The sequence below is a fragment of the Polypterus senegalus genome, chromosome 2 (assembly GCF_016835505.1).
Source record: "Polypterus senegalus isolate Bchr_013 chromosome 2, ASM1683550v1, whole genome shotgun sequence".
Lineage (NCBI taxonomy): Eukaryota > Metazoa > Chordata > Cladistia > Polypteriformes > Polypteridae > Polypterus > Polypterus senegalus.
Window position 1 is genome coordinate 206,309,734 of NC_053155.1, and position 19,021 is coordinate 206,328,754.

A 19,021-nucleotide genomic window follows, 5' to 3' on the forward strand; every position below is an offset into this window, starting at 1 on the left:
GACCTGAAAACTGATTACTTTTATACACAGTCAATCCTCAACTATCACTGGGGTTACGTTCCTAGGAAATGATGCGAAAGTCAAAAATGAGAATGTTAATACATGGAAACAATGGGAAATAGGAGGGTAGGCTGTCATGACCATCAAAAACTGTAGTCTTTCACTAGAGAAAGAGAAACTTTTGTACATATGATTTTTTATAACAAAACACTATTTTTCATAATATGCATTTTTAGTAATGCAGTAACCATGAAATAACCCATAAAATGCAGTACACAAAATACAACATGCAAAAAACATGTCATTCACTAGAATTCTGTGACTTTTCATGCTAACACCTCAATTAAAAAAAAAAAAACCCTTAGTTACTACTGTCAGAAGACTCTAGCACCCTGTCCTTAATGGCTGACGCTGGAGATTATGAAGGACGCACAGGCTTGAAATAATCCATCTGCGCCATCTGCTTGATGCACCTCTTGAGATTCTTAAAGATCTCAATGTATGTGAGCATAGCAGAGGCGAGTTTATGTTAAGTCTTGATGGTCTGATCAGTAACAGGGCAGACGGCCTCAAAGTCTCTTGCTAGCTGGTTTATTCATGAACATCAAACTTGTAGCCAATAGTGGCAGTCGACATTCCTGCATGAAGTTTATCCAACACCTTTATTTTCTTCTAAAGTCATATCACTGACTTTCCACGCTTGGACTTAGCACCCAAATGACTTGCATTACTGTTTTGGGGCATCGTTGCAATATTTTAAGCAAAACAATGAAAATATGCGATGAATGCACGGGGAGCTATTTACTCTACAACTATAGGGTGAACAAGAGTGGTGAAGCATCTACTAGGATACTTGCCCCTCCTTAAACTTGGGCACATCGCGACTGTCATTTTTTTTCTCTTCTGCGCATAGCCATGACCCTGCAAATGTGTGAGGTTGCTAGCACACAAGTAAAAAAGAGATTACTAAAATAATTGTGTGAATATTTGAAGATGCAAAAGTTAAACTCACAAATGGATTGACTGCAACTCTTTATACTTCTTTCTAATAATGTGCTAAATACACAAAATCTTTTGCCTCCTATTAGCTAAAAGTGTATGTACTTATACAGCGTGATTGTAAAACAAGAGAACACTTTCGAAAATGTATGGGGTAAATCCAAAAGTAAAAGCAGTTTTAAAATTCTGCAGTAATTGTTCCAGATAGGAGCTAACACGATACTACACATTCACAATGGCTTGCAGGTACAGTAGTTCATTCATGCACAGATTATAGCGCTTAGTCTAGCTGAAGCCAAGGTCAAATTGACATGGACACTCTGCTGTGGGATTGCAGCATTGTTGGAACAATGTGCCATACGTAGTGAGTGTTCTTTGGGCAGAAGGAGTGAAACCTGCTAAAATTCACTGAAGGATGTTGACTCAGTATGGAAGTGAGAACTTGCATGACTCAATGAACAGTTTATGAATTGACTGAAAGGTTTAAAGCAGGAAGAACAAGTGTAACCGATGAAGCTTGATCTCATGGACAATCAACATCATACATACAAGCCCACATCAGCTTGACGAATGTCTTAATCAGAGAAGACTGACAGATTGTGTTATCTGCAGTTGCTGCACCTTTGGATATTAGCTATTCATCTGCACATGGAATGGTGTATAATGACGGGTTACCATAAAGTTTGGGTACTCAAACAGCTTACTGATCTGCACAAGCCAATATCCTTTAGTGAATTTCAGCAGGTTTCACTCCCTCTGCCCAGCAAAATCTTTTTAAAAGTGTGCAATCCCACAACAGAGCATCCATGTTCATTTGACTTCAACTAGACTAACAACAGAGCGCTGCACTCTGTGTTTTCAAATTATCCATAAGCTATTACAAATGTGTTGTATTGTGTCAGCTTCTACTCTTTGCAGTTACTGTGTAATTTTCAAATTGCCTTTATTTTTTGATTTAATACATTGACTGTCATATGAATTTGTAATCTTAACCTATTTAATCTTAATCTTTAATCTTGAAAATGCTCAATATGAACCCCTTATGTCAAATGTCAATCCTGGCGCTCAAACTCAGTCCTGAGGACTCTGTGTTGCTGCAGGACTGATCTGATTAAATCAAATTTTATTTCTCCTTTTATTCCACACTTAGAAAAACACAGCAGTGTGATTTTTGCATTTTTTTCAACGTATAGAACTATTCATATTTTTGCTATACATTAGCTTTAAGTGCTTAACCCCCTTGTTATTTTTGTATTATTTTAGCTTTTGTTTGTTTCCATAATTATATTCTAAAACTGACAAATAGCAATGAGCAGAGCAGATACCCGGGTACACAACACTAAGTGCTGAAAAGCTACAACTACTTCAGTGTCATATTTACTACACTTCTTAGTAAATAATGGATTAAAGTATCAGAACACTTTGAAAATCTGATTGAAAAGCATAATGATGATTAAAAATGTTAAAAAGCACTAAATTATACACATGTAACATATATAAATGCTTGATACATCCTAATAAAAATGTATCAAACTTAGTTTTGTCTTTTCTTCATTGACCCCAAAACATAGACACACTGGGAAATAACAAGTTGCTTAATTAGGCTAAGAGTCCATTTAAAAACAGAAGATGGCTGGAACAACAACCTGTAACCGCATGGGGTCACACTAGTTTGAGCATCACTGCTGTCATCTGTTAAATGTCATTTTTAACATTCCAACAAATTAAAACTGTCTTTTTTTTTTTTTTTGAAAAATAAAACAATTACCCTTTGTCCCATACCGTGTCACTATTGATGGTTGACACAGTTTGCTTTCCAGTGCCAAAAGATGGAATGTGTATCTAGAGTTTGGTAATGACTCTTACTTACTGAGCAATACATTTTGAAAGTGTTACTTCGTTTTCAGTCACCCTGTATTGTGTGAATTAGCCAATACTAGTAACATTTTCTTCAGTTACTACTAATCCCCCAAATTTTACAACGGAGAAGTGGCGGGTTAAGCGATTATTTTCTTGTGTGGAAGCTAACACATAAGTGTTGTGGTGGAGCTGAGAGACGTGAGGATGAATCTGAACTCCTGAGTTTTTCTTTTTTCCAAGATTAACAAAACTTTTTTAATACATTAATGATTTTTCCATTAAAAAAAATCAAATAAAGGGGATAATATAAATGTTTAGCCCCCAAGACAAACTGCTATAAACCAGCAATTACATGCATGGTTTAATGTAATACTGAATTTTTAATTTCATCAGCATCCTGTAATAAATTGTGACAAAAGCCTCTCAGCAGTATGCATTGAGAAGGTGTAGGAGTTACAGTGTGAAATGGTAGACTGAACTACTGGTCTTGAGTGCTGAATGAGCCTGTGCTGTTTTAAAAGGGCAGCAGGGCAAGAATTAATTTTACGTCAGCCCTGAAGAAAGGTTCCTTGTATTAAATAAATTTTTACTTTTTAATTAAAATACATGCATACACAATGGTGATCAGAATAGCTTCATACTACAGGGTGCTAAAGGAGCACTGCACATAGTCATTTTCCAAGATGGTTGTATTTCAAAGCCATTTTAAAAGTTAACACAAACAGGTAATAATCATTACTCGAGTCCTTAACTGATAGTTAATGTCAATTACCAGAGGTGTTTTAGTCTTTGAGTATGGAATTGACTTTTCATTTGGTGCCCTGTATTTCTTACAAGGCTATGCACCGCTCTGAGCTGAATGTAGGAAAATAGTTCAGGTGTAATCTGAAATGTTTTCAAAGAGTGGTCACGGCTCTTATCACCTCAGCTTTGTGTTAATAATAACATGGAACAACAAAGGTTTTGCTTTCTGAAAAAAAATTATGGTGATTATGATAGCTTCAGGCTCAACACAAATGTTTCACATGGACCAAATCACATAGGAGTTTGGAGAAACTTGAAATTATTATTTTTTATTTTATTTTTTTTAACTTGGCATGTTTTCATCTCTTAATGATGCTGACACATTGCATTATTTACATTGAGCCTAAAATGTTTTAGTTTTGTAGTCAACGTGTGGTGCTTCTTATTTCAGTGTCCAACAATAGTTAACCAGAATTGGTCCACTTGCTCTGATTGCGCTTTTCCATTGTTTGTAATGTCTTGGTAAAACCTTTCATCCCGTTTGTTACTAACTACACCAAGATTTGCAGGGAATAAGTCCAAGTGTAAATGCAAAAAATGAATTTTTCGCAACATGTTGCACTTCATGGTTTTGTATGCTTGAAGCATGTTGTCAGCCTACTGGACAGAGTTTGGTGCTCTGTAGCTGATCACAAAATTTTCACCAATATCCTTGAATATCTTCCATTCGATTTCCTCCAACACCCCGGCAGATCTTTGTCATCGATGATCTGTCTTATTTGCCGACCAACCGAAATACCTTCCTTAACCTTGGCATCAGTTATTCGTGGAAACATCTGTCTTCACTCTCCTCCTTCATTGCTTTCATGACATTTTTCTTTAGTCCAAGTTTTATATGAAGAATGAGCAAAACAAAAACTCTTTGTTGGGTCGACAAGTGGTTTATGTGCCACACCAATTGTTTTTAATGTAATGAGTTTCTTTAGTATGGCTGTTCCATTTGTAGATGCTACGTCACTAGCATCAGTGCCACTATGTGTAAATCAACACAGATGGCTTAGTTGTAGTTATTGTACTGTATATAAGTACTTATTATATAATAAAAGGAAATCGCAAAAACAGGTGACTGCAAATTTAAAAGCGAGTTTTGTGATCATCATGCCAAACTCTATAAGATACAACCAAAAGAGGTCAGGAAGCAAAATCTTCATGTCCAGTACAGTAATCCCTCCTCGATTGCGGGGCTTGCATTCCAGAACCCCCCGCGATAGGTGAAAATCCGCAAAAGTAAAAACCATATGTTTGTATGGTTATTTTTATATATTTTAAGCCCTTATAAACTCTCCCACACTGTTTATAAATATTCCCCGCACAGTTATACATCATAAACCCCTTGTATTCTCTTAGATATTAGGTAAGATTCATTGAAATTATGTATGTAAACACACTGTTTATATACAGTAAAACCTAAATATTATTTTAAAAATATCGAGCGTCTCCAATATCACATATGTTACAGACATTATGATAGACCGGCCACCAGCAATAAATAGGTACAATGCAAGAAACATTGTATACAGTAAATGTGTGTACTGTGACACCAAACGTACGTACATGTATTAAGTACTGTAAGCAGAAAATTAATTATGATTACTCACCAACAATGACACGACGACTTGTCCAATAACAATGAGTTTAATTTTACTGCACAACAAAGGAGAGCATTACAGCCCTTCTAAAGGAGCCTCTATAGGCAACTGTGTAGCACCGCTGTTGTTCTTCTTCCGGCAGTCTTCAATCCAAATCCCTAAAGCAGATTCCATCCGGACTACTGCCTTATTACATCCACTTAGAAACTCATTTTGCACCCTGGTTAAAAGGACACTGCTGCCGTAGATCTTATATTCTTTTCATCTTTTTTAAATAAAAAGAATCATGGACTAATTGATGCTGTAATGGCGTCCTACAGCGGTGTAGCTTTTCCCTTCCTTCAACATATCCAAAACTTTTACCTTTTCGGCAATCGTTAGCATCTTCCGTTGGCGCTTGGGCACAGCCCCTGAAGCAATAGCAGGAGCAGATAGATTTGGAGCCATAATGAAGGGCTTGACTACACACAAAAGAGCACAAAAGTTAACTCTTTACACAGCGAAACACATTGATACTGAATGAGCGAGACAAAACTTCCTGGTTAACGCTGCGGAATCGAATTCAGCGCTCCGTCGCTGAGCCAGTCAGCACATAGGAACTTAACTGCATGCTCTGATTGGTTAGCTTCTCAGCCATCCGCCAATAGTGTGCCTTGTATGAAATCAACTGAGGAAGCATGTACCGGAAGTAAAAAAGACCCATTGTCCGCAGAACCCGTGAAGCAGCGAAAAACCCGCGTTATATATTTAGATATGCTTACATATAAAATCCGCGATAGAGTGAAGCCGTGAAAGTCAAAGTGCGATATAGCGAGGGATTACTGTATAACCAGATATCTGATGTAATTCTAAAAATTAGTACATTTCATATTTTTGATATCCTACAACTTCTCCACCCTGCCACAACTTTCCATTTCCTCCATTTTGGAGACGACTTATATTTTTTAACCTCTACAAACTTCAATTCTACAAACCATGATCTGCACATGTGCTCTGTTTGCCCCTTGACCTGTTTCATGTTTCAATATGTGATGCTTTTGAAATGTCTATGTCAATTTTTTTTATTGTCCTGTCTATGTCCCTCACAGGTAACAATGTAGGGAGCCTTTTCCACATGGCAGACGATTTGGGCAGAGCGATGGAAACTTTGGTTTCGGTCATGACGGACGATGAAGCTTTAGAGTAACAAGTGTTTTCCTACATCACTGACTTCTGAATAACAAGCATGGTTTTTTTGTAATACTTCATATGAAAAGGATTGGACTGTATTCGTTTACAAGAGAAAAAAAAATCTATATTTTTGTGAAGGGTAGTGGTAATAAAACTGTAGATTTCAGTAGTTTCCTAAGTCTAATATTGTTTTGTTAACAATGGCAGGTTTTACACTTCTATGCAATTGTACAAAAAATTAAAACTACATGTAAAATCTTGTTCGTTGAATAACTTGCCATTTCTTTGTATGGAACGCGTTTCGGATTGTTTAAAAACATTTGTAACAATTATAGAGAAAGATTGTAAAACAAAAGGGTGCTTTATAAATTACATACATTTTATTGTTTATAAAAAACAAAACAAAAAAAAACATTAAAAGGCAATGCATTTGATTTGCTACATTACAGCTATGTAATTTGTGTAGTTACAAGTGTTCATTATCAGTGTTACTTTCCTTGCTTTATCAAAGAAATATTGTATAATGATACCAAATTATTCATGAGGTCATCTGTCATCTGTTTTTCTTTAGATCTTGGGACAGGTCAGAAAAAAATAAAAAAAAAATAAAACATCTCCTTTTTTTAAAAAAAAAAAAACAAAACAAGGAAGGCGATAAGCAGGCGGTGCTGCTCTACCGTGGCCTAGTACTCTGTGTATTAAAGCAGAAATGAATGAAATGTTTTTGTCGGCCATCACAAATTCCCATTCAGATGCTTCACTTCTTTTTTTATTTTTTCTTCTTTTTTTTTTTTATTAAATTCTGCAGTGTTTGGTACTTCGATAACCATTGCAATTGTGAATAGCTCTAATTTGTTTTATTTTCAAGCATGAATTTGCCTTAAATTCTTTGGAAACTTGTCGTTCAAACTTAGATCATTAAAATAATGTCAGTTTGTTTCCTGATGTAAAACAAAATAAATTACTCAAGGTATATTTTAACAAAATGGAAACTAATAGCAAGTAATCGAAGTAGATTGTAAACTTCAACTTATATTTGTCCCAGTCCTAGCTGAGTTTGTGTATCTACTAGACTCTTGAATCCAAGAACCTTCGCACAGTTGTATCAATTGGGGGAACTGCTAGCATTTCACTTCACTTGGCTCGGGATTTTCTAGATTTCTTGGAGGGGGTTGCCCGAAACAATTTTTTTGGACATTAGTAAGTTTTATAATCATGCAATTTCTACCTCTGTTTTGTTTAATGGTACTCTTTACAAAAATGGCATGATGACCATCTTTCTTTGTTTTCCACGTTGCAATGTGCAAAACACTTTATTATACCTCCATTCAAGTAATGTCCTGCATTATTCATTTAACATGTTGTTTTGTTCAGAGGTCTGTATTATGAACCTGCTCTCATCAATAAGGACACTGAATCAATTTTCTGTTTATTTTTCGAACCTTTCATTTTCACACTTTCTTAGTAAACATGTTGAGTTAATTTGCATGATAGTTTTATTTACGGTTTTTGCCTGAATTGAGTTTTGAAGTTGTGTTTTTTTTTTCTTTTTCTTTTCTTTTCTTGATTTTGATGCTTTCATAATTTGAACTAAAGCAGTTTAATGGTTTGTCATTGCTTTAATTTTCAGGATAAGAATATTTTGAATTAACATGCATAACCAAGAAAGTGTTACATAAAAATCAATGATAACACAGCTCACTATCTGTGTCGTTAAAGCATGATACCTTTTATTTACTCAGATGTTATGATTCTTTAACCCAGTATTGTGACATTTCATTATTTTACCAGTCTCGTTTTATTTTATCACAACATATCAAACTCCACCAAATATATGCCTTACTATTGTATTATAAATTGCTTTACTGTGTATACCAATAAAGCACGCAATTATGTTAAATGGTGTCCAGCAAGTTCATGATTGGTTTCACTGCAGTATTGTTTCACTGAATCTTGTATTTTCCTGTCTGTGTCAATGGCATATTTGTTTTAAAAATTAGACTAAAACCAGAAACCCAGAAGCACTTCTTTATCTTTAAATTGAGAGCATGATGGTTAAAAAACAAAATGTCTAGTTGAGAAAGACAACTCAACAATTTAGCTAAGTCTTCATTTCTTTTATGTAAAATGTATTCTAGACAGTCAAGCTATCACAAATATATACTTATCACAGGGAATCTAATTCCAAAGTCCTTTTGTTGTCATAAACATACTTCTGAAATACAGAATGTTTGTTTTATGAAATTGAAGATTTCGCAGCTTCAGAGGCAGCACGTTTGGTAAGGTTTAAAGCTTTTGTTTCTATACTGGGACCCATTGCGTCACAGATAACAGTTTTAAACCTCAGGCAAGATATTTTTTGGTATTTATTTTAAACAAATACTTGGCTTAAGAGCACGATAGGCAAAAATAACTTACTTGAAAAACACCACACTTCTCCTCCTTGGTGTTATTTCCAAACGTGACTCAGGCACAGAATTCTGTACAATTATGGTTAACCACAAGTCAGACTCGGACTAATGTGTAATGATCTGCTTTACATTTTTAAGTCTGAATAATGCTTGGGACAGCTTTTTGCTGCCATCTTGTGGAGGAAATAACATCATGCTGCAAAACATCATGAATATTTCTGTGTGTTTTGTTTTTCCTATGGTAACTCATCAATATTCATGAGTGGGGTGGAGCCTCCAACTTAAAACTCAAATGAAAAGCCATAAATGAACTGAAACTGAACCATTGATTGAATCGAGTGATTGCTATGACAATGTAAACTGATCATTAGATGTTGACATAGAAAGTGAAACTGATGACTTAAATGGCACTATACAACCAAACCGCTGTGTTATGCCAGCTGAATTTGGGTGAGTGAAACTTCAGTGTGGTGCGGCAGCACCTGCGTGATATAAATGCAAAATAACTGAGATGAAGTGCAAGGCATTATGTGGAAGTCGCTAAGCGCTGCACACAGGTAGCTTGTAATAACACAATGGGTGCATTGGTCGTATGGATCAGGCACTAACATTCTGCCCTCATGTGCAAGCAATAGAAAAGATATGAGAAAAGTGTGCAAAGAAACACACTTCTGCTGTCCCGATTGTAAAACTGGGCTGTGTGTTGGTGACTGTCTCAGAATATTTCAGACAAGGATGTATACTTAATCCGCATCAGTACGTACAGCAGTGGACCTTAGACATACTTTTTTTTCCATATTTATGCTGACGTTTTGGCATTTACATGTTTCTGTTACATGTAGTGACATTTTTTCTTGTTGAAATAAGTTCCATTTTTTTTACCTCATTTTTCCTGGGGTAAACATAATACTAAGGAGGTTAAGCTGCTTATCATGAGAATTAAGTAGAATTTTGAAATTATGAACAGAACAGAAGGGGTAAGTTTTTATTTGTTGTGAAATGGCCTCAGAACACTTTGTAATTGTTAAATTGTAGGTATCTGTGTTATACTCACTGTTTTAGGACTTTCAACCATTGTTGAATTCTAAAATGTATATAAGCTATTTGTCCAGTAGGTACAGTACGCTGGCTGGCATACCCAGCAATGTTCCATCTATTGGAATGTATTTTGAAATGCATGTAGTAATAAATTGAATTGCATTTTTCATTTCAACAGCTGGTGCCAGGCAAACCTTAGCACTGCCACTGAGAATCCTATACTAAATGCCATATAAGAGGCAACAGACAAACTGAAACTATGACTTAAAGAAAAATGTATATATATATATATAAAGTTTTAGTAATCTTTCCCTCATGAATGTGGAAAATGAGGGCAAGAATAAATCATTTAAAGTAATAAATTCTGTTAACAGCTATAAAGAGGGCATACTGGCTTCCTAGGACCCTGTTTTGAGACCCCAACAGTCATACCAGTAGTTACTTCTATCTGTGAAACAGTTGGTGGGCTCCAACAGGATTAGTACTTCCTCTGACAGCCTTTTTTATTTCCTGTCATTTACTTCTCTTTTAAAATTAAAAAAAAGGTTATAGTGTTGGTTGTGTGCGCCATCTGTTGGAATGAAAAATGCATTGCGTTTCATTAGTACACACAACACATGCCTTGGAATGAGACAGCCATCCTTGAGTGAATTAGCCCGGAAGGTTTTACAATTTTCTGAGCTTTACCAGCTGCTTTACCTGCAAATACTTATTAAATTGCATTGGACATCAGAAAACTACATCTCTGTGATTAGAAAAACCAGCTAATCTTTATTTTTAATCCATGAATGACCAAGGATCTGAGTTTCTTATAGCCAATTGACAGAGGTGACTATTTAAACTTAATCCTGAGACTGCTTCTGCATCTGCAGGAAAGTATAGCCAGTATGAGGAGACGACAAACTAAATCCAGATTACGTTGAGATGGATTATACCTCAAATGTCCACACCAATAATTAAAATTACTGCTCCTGCTTCTAAGCAGCCTGTCATTACTTAAATCGGAAATAGCTGTGATAATCTGAAACAGTTGCTGAGTGTAGAGCCTCCAGAACTTTGGTAGCCCTCACAGTTCCTCCATAAGCACTCCACTTTAGTTTGGGTGCAAAGACATAGTCATCTTTAACTTTTATGACTACAGTCACACATACATTTTGAATAAAGGTTGTTTATATAGAATAGCAGTTGGGAATGGGGAGTATGTCAAGTGTTTCAGCATAAAATAGAATAATGTTCTTATTTGAATTTTTGGAGCCACTGGTGTAAGAAGGTTGTCAATCGAGAGTCTCATGTTGCACTCAAACCTCCTGACATCTGTGTGGACCAAGTGACGTATTTTTTTTTCTCATCCATACTATTAGCACTAGTGACCATACATACCTATATCCTCCTACAACATATAAAATATTGTGCACTAATGGTGAACCCTTCCATACAGATCCCCTCTCTTCTGTACAAATTATCAACAGGAAGGTTAAGTGTAGTCTGATAATGTTGCTTGCAAAAGACCTTTTAGATTGCACTTTGTAAGATACTAGCACAAACCAGTTGACTCCACACCAGTGAATCATCGGCAGATTTGTGTATAGGGGACGGCGTTATCCAGAAAAAAAAATCAAGAAAAAAAAAAAACTAATCCTTACTTGGAATCCCAGATCTCTTCTCCAACAAGTGTCCATCCATTTCTGTATTATCTTAAAGGTGGCAACTTTAGATGATGGATGTCACTGAGTGAAGTTCACCTTCATCTCCTTTTTAGCACCAATAGCTGCTGCTTTCTTTCTGCCATTCTCAATTCCTTCCTCTCCCCTGTGTTAGCAGCAATCCTTAAAAAATTACTCCTACTAGTATTTGGTACAAATCACTTACGAATTATTACAAGAAAATACGAACACATAACTCCAATTCTTAAATCCGTACACTGGCTCCCAGTTAATTTTAGGGCAGATTTCAAAATCCTTCCTCTAACACAATAAAGTCTTAAATGGCCAAGCCCTGCTTACTTATCTTAATTTATCATTATTTACAAACGAGAGCGCAAGATCTCAAGATGCTGGCTGGCTTATGATTCCAAAGATTAATAAAATAACAGTGGGTGGTCAAGCTTTTAGTTACAGAGCCCCTAAACTGCTGAATGGTGTGCCTGCTACTATAAGAGATGCCCCTTCAGTCTCAGCTTTTAAATCACGGCTGAAGACTCACTACTTCAGTTTAGCATACCCTGACTAGAGCTGCTGATTAGCTATGCATACTGCACCTCTGTTGTTTGTTATTAGTACTAGTGATGTGCAAAAGGATTCTTTTTAGTGATTCGATTAAATGCATTGTTACCAAAATTATTTAAATCTTTCGATCACTGATTTGTTCACTTCTAAAACAACAAAAAGCTGTACAGTAATCCCTCGCTATATCGCGCTTCGACTTTTGCGGCTTCACTCTATCGCGGATTTTAAATGTAAGCATATCTAAATATATGTCACGGATTATTCGCTGGTTCGCCGGTTTCTGTGGACAATGGGTCTTTTAATTTATGGTACATGCTTCCTCAGTTTGTTTGCCCAGTTGATTTCATACAAGGGATGCTATTGGCAGATGGCTTAGAAGCTACCCAATCAGAGCATGTATTACATATTAATTAAAACTCCTCAATGCTATAAGATATGCATCCCGCGCGGAGCTTGATTGTTTGCTTGTCTCTGCCTCTCTCTCACCCTCTCTGACATTCTCTGCGCCTGACGGAGGGGCTGTGAGCAGAGGTGCTGTTTGCACAGAAGCTGTTTGCCTAGTGGATACGGACGCTCCTCTAAGAAATGCCGCTTTATCGAGATGCTTCCGCATACTTAAAAGCACAAAAGCACACGTATTGATTTTTTGATTGTTTGCTTTAATCTCGCCTCTCTCTCTGTGACGTTCTCTGCCTGACGGAGGAGATGTGAGCAGAGGGGCTGTTTGCTTAGAAGATACTGACGCTCCTCTAAAAAATGCCACGGCAAACTTTAAAGCACACGTATTGATTTTTTGACTGTTTGCTTTTCTTTGCGAGCGCGCTCTCTCTCTCCCTCTGAAATTCTCTGCTCCTGAAGAGAAGAAGATCTATTTGCATTCTTTTAATTGTGAGAAAGAACCGTCATCTCTGTCTTGTCATGGAGCACAGTTTAAATTTTTGACTAAAGGGTGTTATTTCATGTCTAGAGGGCTCTAATAATGTTAACAGTGTGGGAGAGTTTATAAGGGCTTAAAATATATAAAAATAACCATACAAACATATGGTTTCTACTTCGCGGATTTTCATCTATCGCGGGGGGTTCTGGAACACAACCCCCGCGATCGAGGAGGGATTACTGTATTCTAGTTTAAAATATAGAATAGTATCATAACAGTTGTGGACGCTATGGGCACTGTTGCCCCAGGAAACCCAAAAGACAGACGTCCAGGACACATGTATAAAAGCACTAAGAAGAATTTTTTAATATTTTTCTTCAATACAGTGCAAAAAAGCACCACACTCTCCACAATTACAATAATCAATACTATAAATCAATCCTCCACTCCCAGCAGCTTCGTCACCCAACCTCCCAACTCCAGCTCAGCTTGCTGGGTCTCCAACAGTCATTTATATATTCCAGGACCCGGAAATGTTTCTCCTCTTCTTCCGGGTCAAACGCCACATCATCTTCCTCAAGCATCCCGAAAGTACTGTGGGTTTCCGTCCTCATGACTCCGAAGTACTTCTGGGTTGTAAGAAAAGTAGGATTCACCTGGTCCTTTATTAGCTCCCCTGGCGGCACCCAACAGAGCTGAGAAAATGGACTCCACGTCCCATGATGCCCTGTGGAAATCCGAGGTACATTTACCGTCCAGGGGAGCTGCCACCTAGTGTCCTGGAAAGGCTGCCCTTCTCCATTCTTCCCATCCTGGGACATCCCAACTGGATTGAGCTGTCGGCTGTCTCTCACACAATGTAAGAAATGTAACCACCAAGCAATATAAAACAAGATAAAAAGCAAGCAACAAAATATGTAATTCACACATAGTAATAATAATAATCTTCTTTATTGAATTTTGACAATAAATAAGAAAGTAACAATAAATAGAAAAAAAAACAATTCTATAAATAGAACCTTAGAATAGGGCACATATCATTAAATATGACTAAATAAAATTGATTTCAGTTTTGATTAATCTATTGCAATTTCCTTCTTTTATATTCCATCCTTTCTTGTTCAATCTTCCATATATTATCCAATATATATATATATATATATATATATATATATATATATATATATATATATATATATATATATATCAGTAAACTGAACTGAAATTCAATGTGTTGGCGAGTCTCTTGTCTGCAGTTTGTGAACAAACTTGCAATGGTTCTCCAGATCAGTAGGGGGCATACATAATGAGATGGTCATAGTCACTCAGTCAGAATGAACCAGTCAATGGGTGGTGCTTGGTGTCATCTACCAAGTCAGTCATTGGCAAGTTGTCATCATGACTGTTTTGATGAAACAATTTAGTTATAGGCTATTTCCCGAAGACAGCAACCATTTAAGTGAAGTTAAGGTGATAGCTCCGGACTGTCAAGGAATGCAATATAAAACGTAGCATACACTGCACATGCCTCGAAAAGATTAGTTTTTTAATGTCATTGCAGTATGTTCGTTCAGAGACCAAGATATGTACAAAATAAGTAGTTTGTTTGTTCATTGCACCTCATTAACTAGTACTAAAACATAAGTAATATGATATTTATAATCTGCTACAAATGCCTGCCTATTCTGTTTCTCTTCTTGGTACTCACATGTGGTGCTTGGTGCCAAGTTGTTTGCCTGTGTATGGAAAAGTCATCTCCGATGGAGGAGCAGTGGAATCACCAGTTGGAAGGGTCCTTTCATCTGATTGGCCAGCCCATCCCTGACTCAGCTGTGGAATGGCCAGTGGAAGGAGGCAACGTGTTGGCCAAGGTCTCCAGGACTCTGAACAAATCTGTATCCTCATATGTGATAGTTCTGTATTTAGTGAGTGATCCTGTTGGATTTCTGAGGTGACACTGACAGATTGGCCGTCTACGTCAGGGAGGAGGATTACTTTTGTTCTATTTTGTGTGTTGCATTTACCCCATTTTTTTAACACTCATTGCACACCCAACCTACCTGCAAAGGGGTCTCTCTCTGAATTGCCTTTCCCAAGATTCTTCCTGGTTTTTTTTTTTTGTTGTTTTCTTGTCTTCTTAAGGAGTCAACGCTGAGTGGATGTTAAAAAACGGGACCATTGTGTATAATTAGATACTTTATTAACCCCAAGAGAAATTCACATACTCCAGCAGCAGCATACTGATAAAAACAATTTTAAATTAAAGAGTGACAAAAGCGCAGTGCAAGTTAAAAAATGCAAGGTGGAGAGTGCGAGGCAGGTATAACAGACAATAACTTTGTATAATGTTAACGTTTACCCAACCGGGTGGAACTGAAGAGTCGCATAGTGTGAGGGAGGAACGATCTTCTCAGTCTGTCAGTGGAGCAGGACAGTGATAGCAGTCTGTTGCTGAAGCTGCTCCTCTGTATGTAGATAATACTGTTCAGTAGATTCTCCATGATTGACAGGAGCCTGCTCAGCGCCCATTGACCTGCCATGGATGTCAAACTGTCCAGCTCCATGCCCACAATGGAGCCTGCCTTCCTCACCAGTTTGTCCAGGTGTGAAGCATCTTTCATCTTTATGCTGCCTCCCCAGCACACCACCGCAAAGAAGATGGCGCTCGCCAAAACCGTTTGATAGAACATCTGCAGCATCTTATTGCAGATGTTGAAGGACGCCAGCCTTCTAAGGAAGTATAATCGACTCTGTCCTCTCTTGCACATACCATCAGTATTGGCAGTCCAGTCCAATTTGTCATCCAGCTGCACTCCCAGATATTTAAAGGTCTGCACCCTCTGCACACAGTCACCTCTGATGATCACAGGGTCCATGAGGGGCCTGGGCCTCCTAAAATCCACCACCAGCTCCTTGGTCTTGCTGGTGTTAAGGTGTAAGTGGTTTGAGTCACACCATTTAACAAAGTCTTTGATTAACTTTCTGTACTTCTCCTCCTGCCCACTCCTGATGCAGCCCACAATAGCAGTGTCATCAGCGAACTTTTGCACTTTTGACTGTAACTCCTTCTAATTTTTATCACAGCTCCATCTGGCTCAAAACTCGGCTGCAAGAGTCTGTATAGAGACCCGCAACAGCGAGCACATAATGTCTGTTCTACTCCACCATCACTGGCTCTTTGTGTTTTATAAGATTGAATGTAAAATTCTGTTACTAACCTGTAAAGCCCCTGTGAGCCCCGCCCACCATTCACTAAGGGCACGCAAGACAGAGAGCCACGCCCACCAACTGTAAGACCATGGGATACCATGGATACGCACAACAGGGCCAGGCCCGCCAACTCCTCTGATGGCCAATGAAGAACATTGCAAGAAGTACATACTGCGGAAGGTAGGCCAATGTTATGTTCTTGGATGGGAATGGCGGTATCTTCTTGAAAAGCAGCGTAAAACTGAATGCGATGACTGTGCATGGGGTTTGTGAGTTGACACTGAAAGGAATTGGAATGAGTTTGTAAGTGCTTCTTGAGAGCACAAGTTGTTTTGAAGCATTGCTGGCAATGTTCACACTGCATAATTCGTTCAGTGGAGTGTGATTTTAAATGTGTGTTGAGATATCTCTGCAGTCGGAATGTTTTTGAACAAATAGTGCATTGAAAGACCTGTGTGGAATGTGTTTGTTCAGTGGAGTGTGTGTTTAAATGTGCTTATGAGATATTTCTGGAGCGTGAAGGTTTTTGAGCAAATGTTGCATTGAAATTCCGGTCTGAAATGCGTTTGTAAATGTTTTTTAGTAAGAGGAAAGTGGGATGGTGACGTCACATCAGCGTGGCTGCAGACAGATGTTTGTGTTGGATTTGTTGGTTGTGGTGGATTTGCACATGGTTGAGGCGATCCATTTCTGTAATGGCAGTAGACTTTCTGTTACCAGCATTCATCGCAATGTACTGGAGTGTAAGACTATCACATCTGCTACCTCACAAACTGTCCTTATTCCCCGGATTTCCTGACCCCATCAGATTCAAATTTGCCTTTTACTTTTACACGCAGACAATTTCCTGTTAGATTGGCATTTGCAATGACAATTAATAAGGCACAGGGCCAAACTTTCAAAAAGATATGCCTGTATCTGCCAAAACCAGTTTTCAGTCATGGACAATTTTATGTTGCTCTCTCCAGAGTTCCATCTTTTTATTCACTGACAGTTGTATCCACAAACCCTCCCCATTTGGACAACTGTGTCTTTCAGGAAGTGTCCACTCATCAATAAATAATTATGCGGCGTATGCTACGCCGCGGGTTGGCTAGTTATTAATATTATTACTGCACCGTATGAGGCCCTCATCCCTAGTGGTATTCCCAAACTTTTTTTTTTCCTTCTTCATCATTCTGGCTTGAAGCCCACCAGGACTCTTAGAGCTTAGATGAGTGCAACCATAGATTCATGGGCTCCTCTCCCTTTTTGTCCCAGGTATGGAGATTTCAGATTTTGTTTAATCATGAGTATTTATAATCCTCTTTGCAAAAGGACGACGGTCCAAGTCTTTAGAGTGCTGGTGCTTTCTGTCTTGCTATATGGTTGCGAGACATGGACGCTATTCAGTGAACTGAGATGAAGACTGAACTCCTTTGGTACTGTGTCTCTCCGGAAAATCCTTGGGTACCGTTGGTTTGACTTTGTCTCGAATGAGCGGTTGCTCATGGAGTCCTGAATGAGGCACATAACCTGCATTGTGAGGGAGCGTCAATTACATCACTACGGCCATGTGGCACGATTCCCTGATGGTGATCCGGCTTGCAGGATCCTCATTGTTGAGGACCTGAGCCTCTGGACCAGGTCAAGGGAACTCCCACCTAACACCTGGCTATGGCAGATAGATGGTCGGTTCCAGCTGTTTCTTTGTGTGGTGAGGGCACCAGCATGACCTGTACCAGTGCATGCTCTCCAACATGACCTGTTTATAATCTCACTTGCCCACAGTTTTACCTAACTCAAGTAACTAAGAGCTCCATTCAAGATGATAACATGCTCCATGCAACCTTCAAGGACATTACTTCACATCTAGATGAGTGGTGGTGTCCCATTTAAGTAAAGCACAATGCTTGGTAGGCAGGTTGTCTCCCCCAAGCTCTGGCCATATAGCTATACCATGTGCTATCAAACTGGTCACCAGCTTTGGCCACTGAGACTTTTCTTTCTGTTGTCATTTGTTCTTTGAGCTACACGTCAGTATTAAAATGTGCTGCTGTTGTTGTTATTAATTGATGGATGAGCCAATAAAGAGCTTTGGGAATTGTCTAATTGGCTACTATGCTTGTAATTTTAAACTCCGGCTGCCCTACCCTTACATTTAAAGTTATTGTAGGTCCAACTCAGCCTGAACGAATGACAAATTCTAAATTGCAGTATTTTTCCTACTGCCTAAAACATGGCTTGAGGCTCGATAAGCATAAAAAATGTTGTCATCTAGCACTAAAAGCAACGCTGCTGTACTGTTGATTCCACCATCACTTCATTTAAGGGGATTATGACATGGATTCATGAGACCCAGATGCTCCGGCCTGTTTATGACTCTCTAACTCACTGCCTGCCCTGAGTGCTAATTGGCTTCAATTCACACCATCATAAACACTGAAAGGCAGATGTTTCCTGTGTTCTTCACTAAAAGCTCATTAAGTTTCCACAATACACTTGCTTCAGTCATTTTTCAGGTCTAACACATTATGGCCGTCATCAGTGGGACTTTTACACACCCCTGAGATCCACTATAATCAATTTGGGTAGTAGGTTTTCTATTCAGTATTTGGGTATGTCCTGTACAACGTGGAGCACAGAATAATATTGGATTGGAAAGAAAAAAGCTGTGCATTTCTGGTATATTTGGATTTGGTGGGAGACATTCTCAAGGCAAATTACAATCCGCAAAGCTAATTTGATAACAAATGAAATTATAGACACCATCAATTCAGGTGAAATATGTACAGTTGTGCTTGAAAGTTTGTGAACCCCTTAGAATTTTCTATATTTCTACATAAATATGACCTAAAA

General features: G+C 38.1%; 1 protein-coding gene across 15 annotated transcripts in view; it reads left to right on the top strand.

Annotated features, from left to right (window-relative positions):
- dmd (dystrophin) overlaps positions 1–8,322 on the top strand; it is a 2,654,580-nt gene extending 2,646,258 nt beyond the window's left edge. For 10 of the 15 annotated variants that reach the window (XM_039745194.1, XM_039745193.1, XM_039745197.1 and 7 more), the window contains one exon: positions 6,341–8,322. In XM_039745194.1, coding sequence (XP_039601128.1) covers positions 6,341–6,438 — 98 coding nt within the window. In that variant the 3' untranslated portion in view covers positions 6,439–8,322. The remainder of the gene's footprint in view (positions 1–6,340) is intronic. The other 5 variants (XM_039745199.1, XM_039745195.1, XM_039745203.1 and 2 more) reach the window with 1 other exon arrangement.
- Positions 8,323–19,021: the final 10,699 nt, after the last annotated feature.